Source organism: Xiphophorus couchianus, chromosome 1, assembly GCF_001444195.1.
Source record: "Xiphophorus couchianus chromosome 1, X_couchianus-1.0, whole genome shotgun sequence".
NCBI classification, from domain to species: Eukaryota; Metazoa; Chordata; class Actinopteri; order Cyprinodontiformes; family Poeciliidae; genus Xiphophorus; species Xiphophorus couchianus.
The window spans coordinates 15,368,712-15,381,599 of NC_040228.1; the positions used below are offsets into that span (position 1 = coordinate 15,368,712).

Here is a 12,888-nt window from a genome sequence, read left to right on the forward strand (position 1 = left end):
GTCTTTAAATAAGATGACATGCCAAACTGAATATAGAGTGTAGCTTGGTCTCTAAAACACAAGACACTAATCAAAGACACCACTTACAGCGACTAAACAGAATACACAATGGATTCTTCCTTTTTCTTCCTTCATCTTTAATCACATTTTTATTACGGATTCAAGTTGGTTTATTTGGGATATTTTATTATCATTTAAAATGTTCCGACATTGAACTCAAAGAAGCGAGTTCTCGGCGTCAATTGTAGAGATCTTTTTTGTTACCTCCTGGGCCACAGTAGTTTGGAATGTGACGCCTCAAAATAGACGTGAACTATCTTGACTTCAGAGTGAGTCTTTGACAGCGGGCGAGATCTCGTGTTAGCTGAAGTCAAGCGGAGCAACAAGACCGGTGTTGTGCCGCAAAAAGCGTCCCTATTCTTGAAAGCGTCCCTATTCTGTGAGAACGAATTTCTCACAGCGAAATTCCTTGGCTGTGAGATTTTTTTGAAAATCATGCAATGGGCATCTCTTTATTACGGAAGAGGATTAGGGCCACCGAAAAAATAAAATAAATAATTCTGACTTTAATCTCAGAATTCTTTTTTTTTTTTCCCGGTGGCCCTAATCCTCTTCCGTACTTTATGTTGCTTCAATGACAATGTTTATTTTCGGAGAGTGCTGCTATTTAATTGTGTTATTTCGTAGCGGTAACTGTGAGGGGGAAAATGTCCATGCACATACAGTATATATTTATCGAAAAATAGAAAATAGCATCAATTATGTGCTTAAGAGAATTTCGGGTTTTTTAAATTTTCTTTTCTTTTTTTTATTGCAAACAAAGAACATATGTGAACAACATAGAACAGTAATAGTTACAAACAGATACAACATAAATGGGCTTTACAGAACATAGAACAATTATTTTACAATGTCAAAATCCAATCGGTGCTCGAGGGTTGCAGTTCTTTAAGGGCAGTTATGATTTGAATGGCTTTAGCATTTGAGCTAATTTTTTAGGGTTCTAAATAGATATTAATAGAAGATAATAAAATCTGGAAATTAGGTTTTTGTTGTAAATGTTTGGAGGTGTGAATATGATATTTACCATAAATAATAAAAAAGTTGACAACATATAAAAATTCTGTTTTGACAAGTTCACATTTCTCCATCCCAAACAAAATATCCTTATCTGTTAAAGTAATATTGAGATTTTTTTGATGAAAATATCTCTCCAGAATATTTTTGGTATAATTACAATCCCAAAAAAGATGAACAAGCTTTTCCTCATTATTTTTACAAAAAGTACACATAGGGTCCAAATCCCATTTATATCTTTTTTTTTTTATCAAAAATGCATTTCGTTTTTTTTTTTTTGCTACAGTTGATTTTCTTTAGATGACGTTCAGTGAAAACGACTATCGTCGGTCAGAAGGTGCTTCCCTGACCGGGGCGCTTTTTCTCGCTCAACACCGGTGCATTTGCGTGCAGCGGCGCGGAAGCAGCGTGGTCCGTTCAGTGCCTGGCTGACTGACTGACAACCGCCGGGGAGAAGGAGAAAAAGTTATTCTAAGTTCGAGGTCTGCACACTGCCAACATGTCTGGAGATGAGGAGTCACCAGAGCAGACCATCGCCGAAGACCTGGTGGTCACCAAGTACAAGATGGGAGCAGAGATCGCGAACCGTAAGAGGAAAAAAAAACTGCTTTATACAGATCGATTCATAAGTGCCCGTGTGACGTTAGTTAGCAGTGTCCGCTATCCAGGCAAAGCAGCAGTGCCATGTGCCGCAACAAGGAACAGGGCTGTGTTATGATGAAAAGGAAGTCAGTGCTTGTAACGGACACAAAACAGCGCTGGTCTTGAAACATGAATGCAGATAGTATCACTTAGTCATTTGAGGTCTTTTAAAATGAATCTCGCTCTATGAGCTCGGCTGCTAGCTCTGTAGCGGAGCTAACTGGCTAGCAGCTAGCTGATACTGCTAAACTACCAGTTAACAATGGGAACCCAGTGTAGTAGGAATTTAATGGAGCAGGAATTTAAATGTAAACTTGCTCAAAATTCAAATGCATACAGATTACATTTAAATGCCACTTATTAAAAGAATGTTCATTAGTATTATATATTTAGGAGTCGTTCTTTGAAGCTAAATTACACACAAACACACTTATTTTAAGTAATAAAAGCTCAATTAAAGTAATAACATGATATAAAACATCTAATCTACTGTATGTTGTTTTTGACTTAATTAAAATCCAGATTGTTATGACCTAATTTTATTTGTAATCTTGCCATCCAAATAAAATTTAAACTTGAAATCATTGGAGTCACTTGTTTCCATTTGCAAGCAGCTAATCAGCAGAAAACCTGAACCTGCTAAAAATAATAACAATAATTATTATTATTTGTATTATTATTAGTAAAAATAATAATAATGTATAGATAATTAAAAACAATAAATTGTCTCCTGTTCTGCTGAGCATTATAGCTCAGATGGCATCCAGGTAAAATCCCAAAAATATTTTAATTATTTGCTTTTATCTCCAATCCTAAACTGTAGTCGAGTCAGGAAGTTTGAAGTGGCTGCAGTTATGATCTTTCTCGCTAATTTACTGGTTGTGTTGTGTTGTTTTGGCCTTAAATGCAGCTGTCAGCCAATCTGGACAGTGTTGGCTTGTTTGCAAATGTAATTTTACGAAAATGAGATGAGAACCAAAAGGGCGGTGTTGGATCACGTCAGAAACCTAAACCTCCAGCCATCTGTTATGTATTTGAAAACGTTAGACATGCAATATTTTAACTGGGCTTTATTAATCCTGCCTGATTTCCCTAAAATATTGCATTTGATTTAAGTACACGAGTGATGCAGTGCCTTGCAAAAGTGTTCTGCTTGCACTTGTTCACTGTTTCTCCTTGTTGCACTTTGTATTTGGGATTTTCAAGAGTCAACCAGTTATTAAAATTTTTTTAACAGGACAGTTTTTTTTTGCCTTCATGTCTGTGTAGGCAATGTGTGTTGGATGAAAAACACAGTAAAAGGCGGTCCGACAAAGTTCCGATTTCAGAAGTGCTAAATACAGATGATGTCTATGTTTTTGTCTTTTCGTGTAACATGACAAAATGTAAAAAAAAATAAGGGTCTGAGTACTTGCTCATAGCACTGTATGTGTCTGATAAGCTGTGTATTAGGCTTTGCATTCTTTATTCATCTCCCTTTCATTTTGTCCTGCAGAGGCTCTGAAGAAAGTAGCCGAGGCCGCTGTGCCTGGAGTCTCAGTGCTCAGCCTCTGTCAAAAAGGAGATGAATTCATCGCAGCAGAAACCGGTAAAATCTTCAAAAGGGAGAAAGACATGAAGAAAGGTAAATGCTTTTTTTTAGTTTTTTCCGCCTTCAGATTTCCTTCAGTCAGTGTTTCAGTCTCGCCTTCATCGTTCGCGTTCTGTCTCCCTCAGGCATCGCGTTCCCCACCTGTGTGTCGGTCAACAACTGCGTATGTCACTTCTCCCCTCTGAAAAGTGACCCTGATGTAATCCTGAAAGATGGGGACCTTGTGAAGATGTAAGCTGCCATTGTTGTGCCAGTCCACGCTACCAAAGAGGAAACAGTTGGCAGTGGCGGCTCTCCTTACCTTGTGTCGTCTTGTTTTCTGTGTCCAGTGACCTCGGGGTGCATGTTGATGGCTTCATCTCAAATGTGGCTCATAGCTTCGTTGTTGGGGCAACCAAGGTGGGTTAGCACCACTGAGCCATATCATCCACGCACTGTTGCAGCATCGCCAGCTAAGTAATAATTTTTTAACTTGGCCCCTGTGCCGTCCTCAGGACAACCCTGTAACAGGGCGGAAAGCTGATGTCATCAAAGCAGCTCACCTGTGTGCAGAAGCTGCTCTCCGGCTCGTCAAGCCAGGAAACCAGGTAACGCTGTTTCCTTTTCCTATATACTGGCATGCAAAAGTAGTCATGCTCCTTGAACTTGTTTTTACTCCATGACTACCGCAAACAAAACTGGCAATGCTTTTGTATTCAGTCCGGTCATTGCTGTGAGTTCTCTGGAATTACGACTGCAAGTCTTTTGGATGTACTCACTCCTTTAGGAATTTAAAACCTTTTGACTTGTTAACAAAATGTTTTAACCCATGAGTTTGCTTTTATGTAAACCACTGGATTGTAGCTCTGACTGCATGTTTGCAGTTTTTGGACAATGAACACACCAACAGGTTTTTTATTCAGGATATCACCTTACTTAGTTCCATCTTCCCATTACGGCTGATCAGCAGCTGAAGAAAAGCATCCTCAAAGCATAATGCTGCCACCGCCATGTTTCTCACAGGGAATGGTGTATTGTAGGGCTGCAGGTGACGATTATTTTAGTAATCGAGTATTCTATAGATTATTGATGAGTAATTGGCTGAAAGTAATTCAATTCCTCTTTGAAATAAGAAAAAAATTGTTTTCCTGAAATGCAACAGCATGGCGTTTCTTTGTACTCTTGCTCATTAGTAGCAAAGGATGCATGCACAAAATGTATATGTTTTGTCAAGTTTTGTCTTAGTTATTGCTCTGAGTGTGTAGCTTTTTTTCTTTTTTTTTTAGCAAATGGCATGTTTCAGAGTCTGTATACTCCACTTAGCGATTACTGGATAGCTAAATTTGTTAATTATTGTTTTCGATAATCGATTCATCACAATAAATTTGATTAATTGCTTCAGCCCAAGTGTGTTCTGACCTTTTCAGTGAGGATTCCACCTTCCATACATATGATCTCTGTATGTAATCTCAAACCTTAATCAGTTTATCTCACTGTGACTAAACAAATTGACTGAAGAGAATTGGTTGCACCAGATTTTATTTGGAGGTATCAGAGTTCAGGGGTGAATTCAAATGTATGATACATCTTTCTGGTTTGCAATTGTAAAAAAAAAAAATGTTTAAAACAATAGATTAAAAGCTAATTTATAAAGCTCTACCTTGTGATGGTCTATGAGGGGGAAAAAATCCCAGTAAAGTTCATTGAAGTTTGTAGCCTTAAAATGAGAACATTTGGTGTCTGGATGCCCTGATTAAACCTGAAGGATCAGGGGTCGCGACTCTGCTAACACTTCCCTCTCCTTCAGAACACACAGGTCACAGAAGCCTGGAACAAAATCGCCAAGTCATTCAAGTGCTCTGCAGTTGAGGGTGTGTGCTTGTTTTGTTTATTTTGTTTGTTTTTTTTAAACGGACAATCTGCTTAGCACAAGTTTGAGACTAAAGTCCTTCCTTCATCGTCTGCAGGCATGCTGTCTCATCAGCTTAAACAGCATTTGATAGATGGCGAGAAAACCATCATTCAGAACCCAACGGACCAGCAGAGGTGAGCTTTCTCAGCGAACCGCTGCCCACTCGGTTGTTTTGTCCGTCGCTGCCAAATGACCGCAGCTCTGTGTGTGTGTATGTGTGCGTGTTTACAGAAAGGATCATGAGAAGGCGGAGTTCGAAGTGCACGAGGTCTACGCTGTGGATGTGCTGATCAGCACTGGGGAGGGAAAGGTAACTGTGGTGTAACCAGATTTTTTTATCTTTACAAAACCTGAAAATTAAAGAACTGCTTTCCCGTTTAACATTGCAGGCAAAGGACGGAGGCCAGCGGACCACAGTTTACAAGCGAGACCCCAATAAGGTCTACGGGTTGAAGATGAAAACGTCCCGCACGTTCTTCAGCGAGATGGAGAGACGATTCGACACGATGCCTTTCACTTTGAGGTAACGTCGGCTCTCTTCATCTTCATCTTAGCCAGTCATTTTCACTCGCCTTCCACCGACGCCTTTTTTCCTTTTTCGCTACTTTTTTTTACGTCCTCAGAGCATTTGAGGACGAAGCCAAGGCCAGGCTGGGTGTGGTGGAGTGTGCCAAGCATGAGCTGTTGCAGCCGTTCGCCGTGCTGTACGAGAAGGAAGGCAAGTGGGGCGATGAGGGAGGCGGGTGAAGAGTCATGCAAATGTCACCAAGTTGTTCTGAAAAAATGTACTCGTCAACACGCAAGAGATGTTGCATGTCGTTTTGATTTGTAAAACAGAAGATGCTAATATTCAAACAGATTTGAGTTTGTGCATTGTCACAAACTGGTGGAGTAATTTAGTTTTTCTTTGGTTTTCTGCTGCAAGTCACTGTCGGTTGATGAATCTGCCTCCTAAAGCATCTTGATGTATTAAGGCTAAAGAAATATCTCTGTAATGTGAACTTTGTAATTTAAAAAGACATTTTGAAAATCAAAGTCTGAAGTGTCCAGAAACCTTGTGACTGTGTCTTCATGCTGCCCACACCACACGCACTTTTCATCACCATCTTCACATTTTCACTCCCATCTTTTCTCAGGGGAATTTGTGGCCCAGTTCAAGTTCACTGTTCTGCTCATGGCCAACGGACCTCTGCGGATCACCAGCAGCCTCTTTGAGCCCGAGCTCTACCAGTCTGAGCACGACGTGGAGGATCCAGAGCTGAAGGTTAGACTTCTTCATAAACACTCGTGTGTCCAGACGTATGTTGTCCTTCCCCTCATAAGTGTTTTGTTCTTAAAGGTTTTGCTTCAGAGCTCGGCCAGCCGCAAGGCTCAGAAGAAGAAGAAAAAGAAGGTGACTCTCCTGTTTTGTTTTGTTTTTTCTTCTTTTTTAAACATCTTTTCTAACTCTTTTCTCAATTTTTATTTTATTTCTGTTACAACAGGCTTCAAAAACCGTAGAGAATGCGACAGGACAGGCGATGGAGACCGAAGCTGCCGAGTAAATTTCAATAAACGGTGGCAGGAACCCGATGAACCCAAAGAACAGACGTCACGATTCTTTCTGTCCCGGCTGTCTGAGGGACTCGAGGGCGTATAGCTGCTGTGAATGCCTCTGATGTCAGTCTGGGAGGAAGCTGCTCCAGAATCCTGTCACTCCTTAACTCTAAAACATGGCACCGAGTCTCATTTATTCTAGACAAACTTCCTTTTACGTTCATGAATTTCCATTCACACATCGGCTTTTAAAAAAAAACCTTAACTAATTATCTGCCTCATTGGTCATATTTACACCAGAAAAACTCCCATTGACTCAACTTCCCTAACGGTGAAGAAAATCTATAGATTTATATATATATATATATTTTGTCCCAGCAACTCTCCAGTTGACGAGAGCAAAGTCACACCATTCAGAGAATCATTGGTGGTACAGTTGAAACCATGCCTTTGAAAGGAGCGGTAACTTTTGCACAACATGATTGACATACACATTTTTTTAATTAGATTGTGTTGCTGACAAATAAAGCTTAATTCCAGCATTTACATTACGCTCAATTAGGTTTGTGCTCTGGTTTATTGCGTAATCTTTCTAGGAGTCTACAGCAGGCTGCCTAGATGACAGTTTCTACTGGCATCTCGAGACTTGTCATTTCAGTAATGAAGTTGTGGGAGTGTGTGGGGTTCGTTTTCCTCAGTGGTGGACAGTTCAAACTCCCGTCAAGGTTTCGGCATTCAGTCCTCTGGTGCCACCAGGAGGTCTGACAGTCGTCGGTTTTTACACGAGAACTCCAACAGCTGTTAAGATTTATGGGCGCTTTTGTAAATCTTAGTTTCAGAGACTATTTTTGGAAACAATAAATAACCAACTGACATCAATCTTGTGCTCGTTTCTTTTTGTGTGTGCGTGTGTGTTGTAATAAAGGCAATTTAACATGATTATTATTAAAAGGTATAAATTTCATCAGGCGTTATTGACAACATACCTTGTTCCCTTTGGAATAAAAGTGACGTGAAGCTCTGGAGTCCATTTATGAAATATATTTTTAATCTTGAAATTTAGGGAAATGGCTACTGCTCTGGAACTCAATCTTACATGAGTCTGTCATGTTTTACTTGAACTTGCAAATGGGACGCAAGCTAGCGTTGCTAATGTGTCTTCAGCACATCTTTACATCATTTGGCATCAGCTGAAAAGCAAAATTGCTTTTTTCGGGTTTTTTTCTAGATATCTCTTCTGGACATGGGTCAAATTTTATTGGTTTTTTGTCAGGCATGTCTTACTGATATGTTATTCCTACATTTTAACTCTGTTACCACTATCTGCTATTTCAACCACTGAGATGTTTTAGATGTTTGCGTTTTGGATGGGAATGGTTAGCTGTCAGAAAGAGGAAATAAATGGGTCCCGCACATGAGATGCCAATAAGTTAATAACCACCAGTCTTTAATGTGCCAGTGGGGATATTTACCACTAAATATTAGTTTGTTGTTGCTTAATTTAGTCGTTTTAAGGAAATATTGTTATGAAAACATAAAATAGAAATATCTAGGATATTTTTTTAATTGTAAATCTACAAACCCAACTTTCAGCGCCTTGTTGGACGTGATTAGTGTTTACTGCAAGTCGTCGCATTAGATTAGATCAATGTGTGTAATGTAATATTGCCCCCTTGTGACGAAGGAGTGCGTTGCCACGTCAAATTAGATAACTTCAAGGGAACATTTGGAAATGCCATCAAAGACAGAAAATGTAAAAATAATAGCTATTTTTATGTGTGAGAACAAGTATGAGAAATTGGATTTTGAAAAATGATAAAAAATTTATACATGCTGATCTTTTCTGTGCCTTTGTTTATTGGTTCGTTCATAGAAGGGGGGTATTGTTGTTCAGCGAGACATTCTCAGTCCTGCCTTGTTAAAAGACCTTGAAAATACCATTTTTGTTCAGCAAAATGTTTCAACAGTTATCGTGTGCATGTGAACAGGCACCTGTTTCAATTCTCTTGAACTTTACACTGTGATATATTTAATTGAGCAATAAGATGATTTTGGTTTCCTCCATGAACTAAGCAGATTAAATATAAATATTCAAATGTTCCCATAGGAAATGCTTTTAATTTGTTGTTCAATATAACTGCAGTGGTCACAGTGGTATGTGTATGGTTACACTAGTGCTGCACAATATATTTCATTGCTGCAGCATTTATGTACAGCTTTGTTGGATGAAGTATTTGCCTCTAAAGGTAAACCACACCTAATACAAGGTATGGGTCGATTACCAGAATCAACACATAAATGTTTTAAGAAATTATAATTTCACAACCTCTCAAATTTCCCTGTAATTTAAAACTCCTTTCAGTGATGTGACAGACTGGAGTTACCAGAGTTTTCACCAGCTCTGTGGACCATAGACTAGTGCATACCTCCCTTTCTCAAGTGTTGCTGCACACTGTTGGTTACCAGGATGGAAGAATGGCAAATCACAGTGTTAGAGATGCTGTGCATGCCAAAGTTTTGGAAGCATCTTATCTACAAAGAAGATTTAAAAGATTGATGATAATGTATTAGGATATCCTCATCACAATTCTACAATAATAATTTCCTGGTATCGAGCCAAGCTGTTTCTAACACTGGCAGGATTGTCAGCTCAATTACTCATGTTCTCATGCTTTAAAGCATGAACAGGTAATTTCCCTTATATATGGCCTTTGGAAAAGTTGCTTTTAAAGCTATGTGTCATATGATTTGTTTTCTGTTGTGGTCAAAATGAAACTCAACATGTTGACCAAATGAACGTGTTGAGTTGTTAGTATGCAGTGCTTGCAACTCATGACATGTTCTTTTGAAATTCTGATGAGTTTTTTGTAAATAATACAACAACCTGTGGGATCATAGCAGGTGTCTTTTGCAGCTCTTGAACGTTTTATAGATAAATTGGTTGAAAATTAACTTTCGAACCGAGGCAGCTTCGGTAGACAAGTGTGTGCCCACTAGATGGCGTCTTTCAAAGAAAAATCAAGCTGTTGTTTCAAAAGGGGATTTCAGTCCATGTAAAGAATAGACAATATAGTTTCCTTTATAATAGCTGCATTGTCCTATTATACGAATAGCAGCAATTGCCAGTTCAATGTCAAGCTTCCCACAGCTAAAAATATATGTTTCTGTTTGTTGACTAAATGTTATGAAGTTCTGCCAAGGCCAGAGGTTTCACTTGAGCGACATGGCCCAGTTACGAGCTGACTTCGACCTTTTCTTACATCAGTGGCCACATCATTTCAACATCTCAGACCCATAATCCTGTGACTTCCACTTCTCCTTCTGCTGTAACTTAGAGAAGATAATTCAAATTTTCCTCTTATCCATGTTTTTATTGGAACATGTATTTCTTAATGTATGGGTTTTGAGGTTTCAGAGACCAATGGAAGCATGTTTCTTAAGATTTGGCTGCAGAACTAATAAACTGTCAGAATGTACAAAACAAATTACCATGCTGGTGGATAAAAAAAAATGGTAAAATGTTTTCAAAATGGTTTAAAAATGTCATGAGAAAAGAGGATGTTCTTTTTTTGCACGCACAGAGACCTTTATGGGCACAAAATATGTAATGCGGGCCTCTTACAATATTCAGGGGACTAAACAAGACAACAAGACTGACAAAAACAGGATAATCCCAAAATCCAATTACATTTATTAACATAAGAATTCCAAGTTATAAGATAATCTTGATGGAAAAAAACTTTTTTGCCCACTTAAAATATGTATAACTGGACAGATCAACAGATCAGATCTGGATATTCGAGAAGTGGAAGTAAAATGATGTGCTGCTTTCCTATTTATTCTTTACAAACATTACTTACTTACATACTTTATTTGTAAAAAAAAAAAAATAATAATAATAATATAAAAATAATAATAATAATAATAATAATAATAATAATAATAATAATAAAAGCATGCAACTCAAGCATTCGTTGCCTTCCACATCCTGATTAGTTTGTTTTTTTGTGCCCAAGGAGACGTTGAATTGTCCGGCTGTAATATGGAGAAAATGTGACAAAAAGGTCAAGGTAATGAACTTCAGGTACTAAAACGTCTCAAGTTTGTAGTTGTAAAATTTTACTTGATCGATTTTAACAGTAAAAGTGTCTGTTCAAAAGAAGTACTTTTAAACAGTTAATATGTTTCCCCTTACATGCAGTTACCTTGAACAGAATCATATCTAAGAAGATAGAAAGATAATAGTGGTGTAACAACTTAGTCACATCTGAGAATTTTACAGGAAACCATCAACCACACAGATCTCACACCACTCTCCACCATCACGGTGTTCACTGGGGAAATGCAGCGTTTTGCATGGAGGCCAGAACGTTCATTTTTGGTCTCATCTGACCAGAACACTTTCTTCCACATGACTGATCTCTCCCCTACATAGCATGTGACCAAAGCAGAAAACAGGGCCTCTTATGGTTTTCTTTCAACAGCGGTGCTGTTTTTGCAATATTTCAAGGAGATTTAGGAGTGCGTGCACTTGCTCGGGTTCTTGATGACCAGAAAGATTGAGCACATCAACCTGCTCTAAAGACTTTACACTGTGTCCATGTAGCTCAGAAAATGGACTTTAAAATATTTGTTTTAGTTTATTAATCACTGATTGGCACCAAAGTGCATTAAAGGGCCCTGTTGTTCTGTATCATCCTTCTACACTACCCAGGTCTTATAGTTTAAGTCTATTCTGTATCCCCAGAATCAGAATCTGAACATAGAGATGCAGAATTCAATTTTTATGCTCCACTGATATGGAACAATCTTCCAAAAAACTGAAAAACTGCTGAATCTCTGTTAAAAATAAAGTCTGAAAACCCATTTGTTTAGAGATGCCTTTGATTAATAATTACTGGGAAACAGATTGATTCTAGTCTGTATTGCAACTTTTTATTACTTCTCTTTATGCTGCCCCTGTGATAGTGCTTCCTTATTGTCTGTAAATTGCTGTACGCTTTCATTATTTAAAACACTTTGAATTGCCTCATTGATAAAATGTACAAAACAAATAAACTTGTCTTGACTCAATAAAATACACTGACCTTTGTAGCATGGGAAAATGTGAAAATGTTCCAGGGGTATGGATACTGTTGAAAGGTGCACAATATGTCTCACATGACTTGATTATGGCTGCTTCACAGAGTGCATGTTCTCTGTAAACAAAGGATCATAAAAGGCTTCACCCTCAGAGCAAATACAGACAACTGTTACCAGGAAACACCGGAGCTATTTTAAACCAGGTCTGTTTTGTTGGAATGAAGAGACGCTGCAAATGAGAGCCGTGTGGAGAGGCAACAGTGTAATAACTCATGCAAATGTCAGTTTCTCATTTTGTCCCCTTTTTGTGGAGACACTGTCTCTGTGATACCCTGGATGGTGGCTCAGCTGCTGCTTGGATACAACAAGAGCAATATTGATCTGTGTGCAGCACAGCGATACTGCTGCATCGCTGCAATCTGGAGAATAATGGAAAAAGGTAGTTTATATCAGTGATTTAGTTTTTAAAAAATAGTCATTATACAGCTTCATTACACACAGACTGTTATATTTCAAGTGTTTGTTTCTATTAACTTCGGTGGCTATGGCTTATTTTAAAAAAATAATGATCCGTTTAGAAGATCGAAACACTACATAAGTCTCATAAAAAATGGATTTTCCAGTCAGGCATTGACGTAACCAGCCTGTGGCACTTCTCAGTTGTTAAAGAAATCCAGATTATGACCTTCAGCTCATCAGTCTCTCATCTTCCTCTTGGCAATGCTCCTTAGATCCTCAATGGGATTAGGTTAGGCTAGTTTAGAGGCTAATCAGGCGCAGACTTAGCATGGTCATTAACCCTTTTATTGCCAGGGCATCAGTAAAAGACAAGATTTGGGTTAATTCTGTTGTTCTTGTTGTAGTTCTGACCTTACATTGTTATTACGAATTCAGAAATTCACTCAAAGTGGAACTCTTGGAAAAGGTGAACGAAGCACACATTTTGATCATTCTACAGACATGATATTACAATTAGCACAGGGCTGCTTTCATATAGTTTTGGTCACAAGATATTTACACCATGCTGTTAATTGTTTGGCAACGCTAAAGTCCCAACTCCCACTGGAAA

At 38.4% G+C, this 12,888-nt stretch overlaps 1 protein-coding gene across 1 annotated transcript; it reads left to right on the plus strand.

The window, feature by feature from the left end:
• The first annotated feature begins 1,449 nt into the window (after positions 1–1,449).
• Positions 1,450–7,616, plus strand: pa2g4b (proliferation-associated 2G4, b). The gene is made up of 13 exons (XM_028022563.1): positions 1,450–1,664; positions 3,215–3,343; positions 3,436–3,541; positions 3,640–3,709; positions 3,805–3,897; positions 5,097–5,160; positions 5,257–5,335; positions 5,433–5,511; positions 5,591–5,724; positions 5,825–5,919; positions 6,338–6,465; positions 6,541–6,594; positions 6,686–7,616. Exons 1-13 carry the CDS (start codon positions 1,577–1,579, stop codon positions 6,743–6,745), a joined length of 1,179 nt encoding a protein of 392 aa, XP_027878364.1. The 5' UTR covers positions 1,450–1,576; the 3' UTR covers positions 6,746–7,616.
• Positions 7,617–12,888: the final 5,272 nt, after the last annotated feature.

Excerpts from the sequence above, each read along its gene's own strand:
- pa2g4b (XM_028022563.1), top strand. The coding sequence starts at position 1,577 with ATGTCTGGAGATGAGGAGTCACCAGAGCAGACCATCGCCGAAGACCTG. Across the intron at positions 3,710-3,804 it reads TCGTTGTTGGGGCAACCAAG|GACAACCCTGTAACAGGGCG; the intron begins GTGGGTTAGCAC and ends TGCCGTCCTCAG. Across the intron at positions 6,595-6,685 it reads AGAAGAAGAAGAAAAAGAAG|GCTTCAAAAACCGTAGAGAA; the intron begins GTGACTCTCCTG and ends CTGTTACAACAG.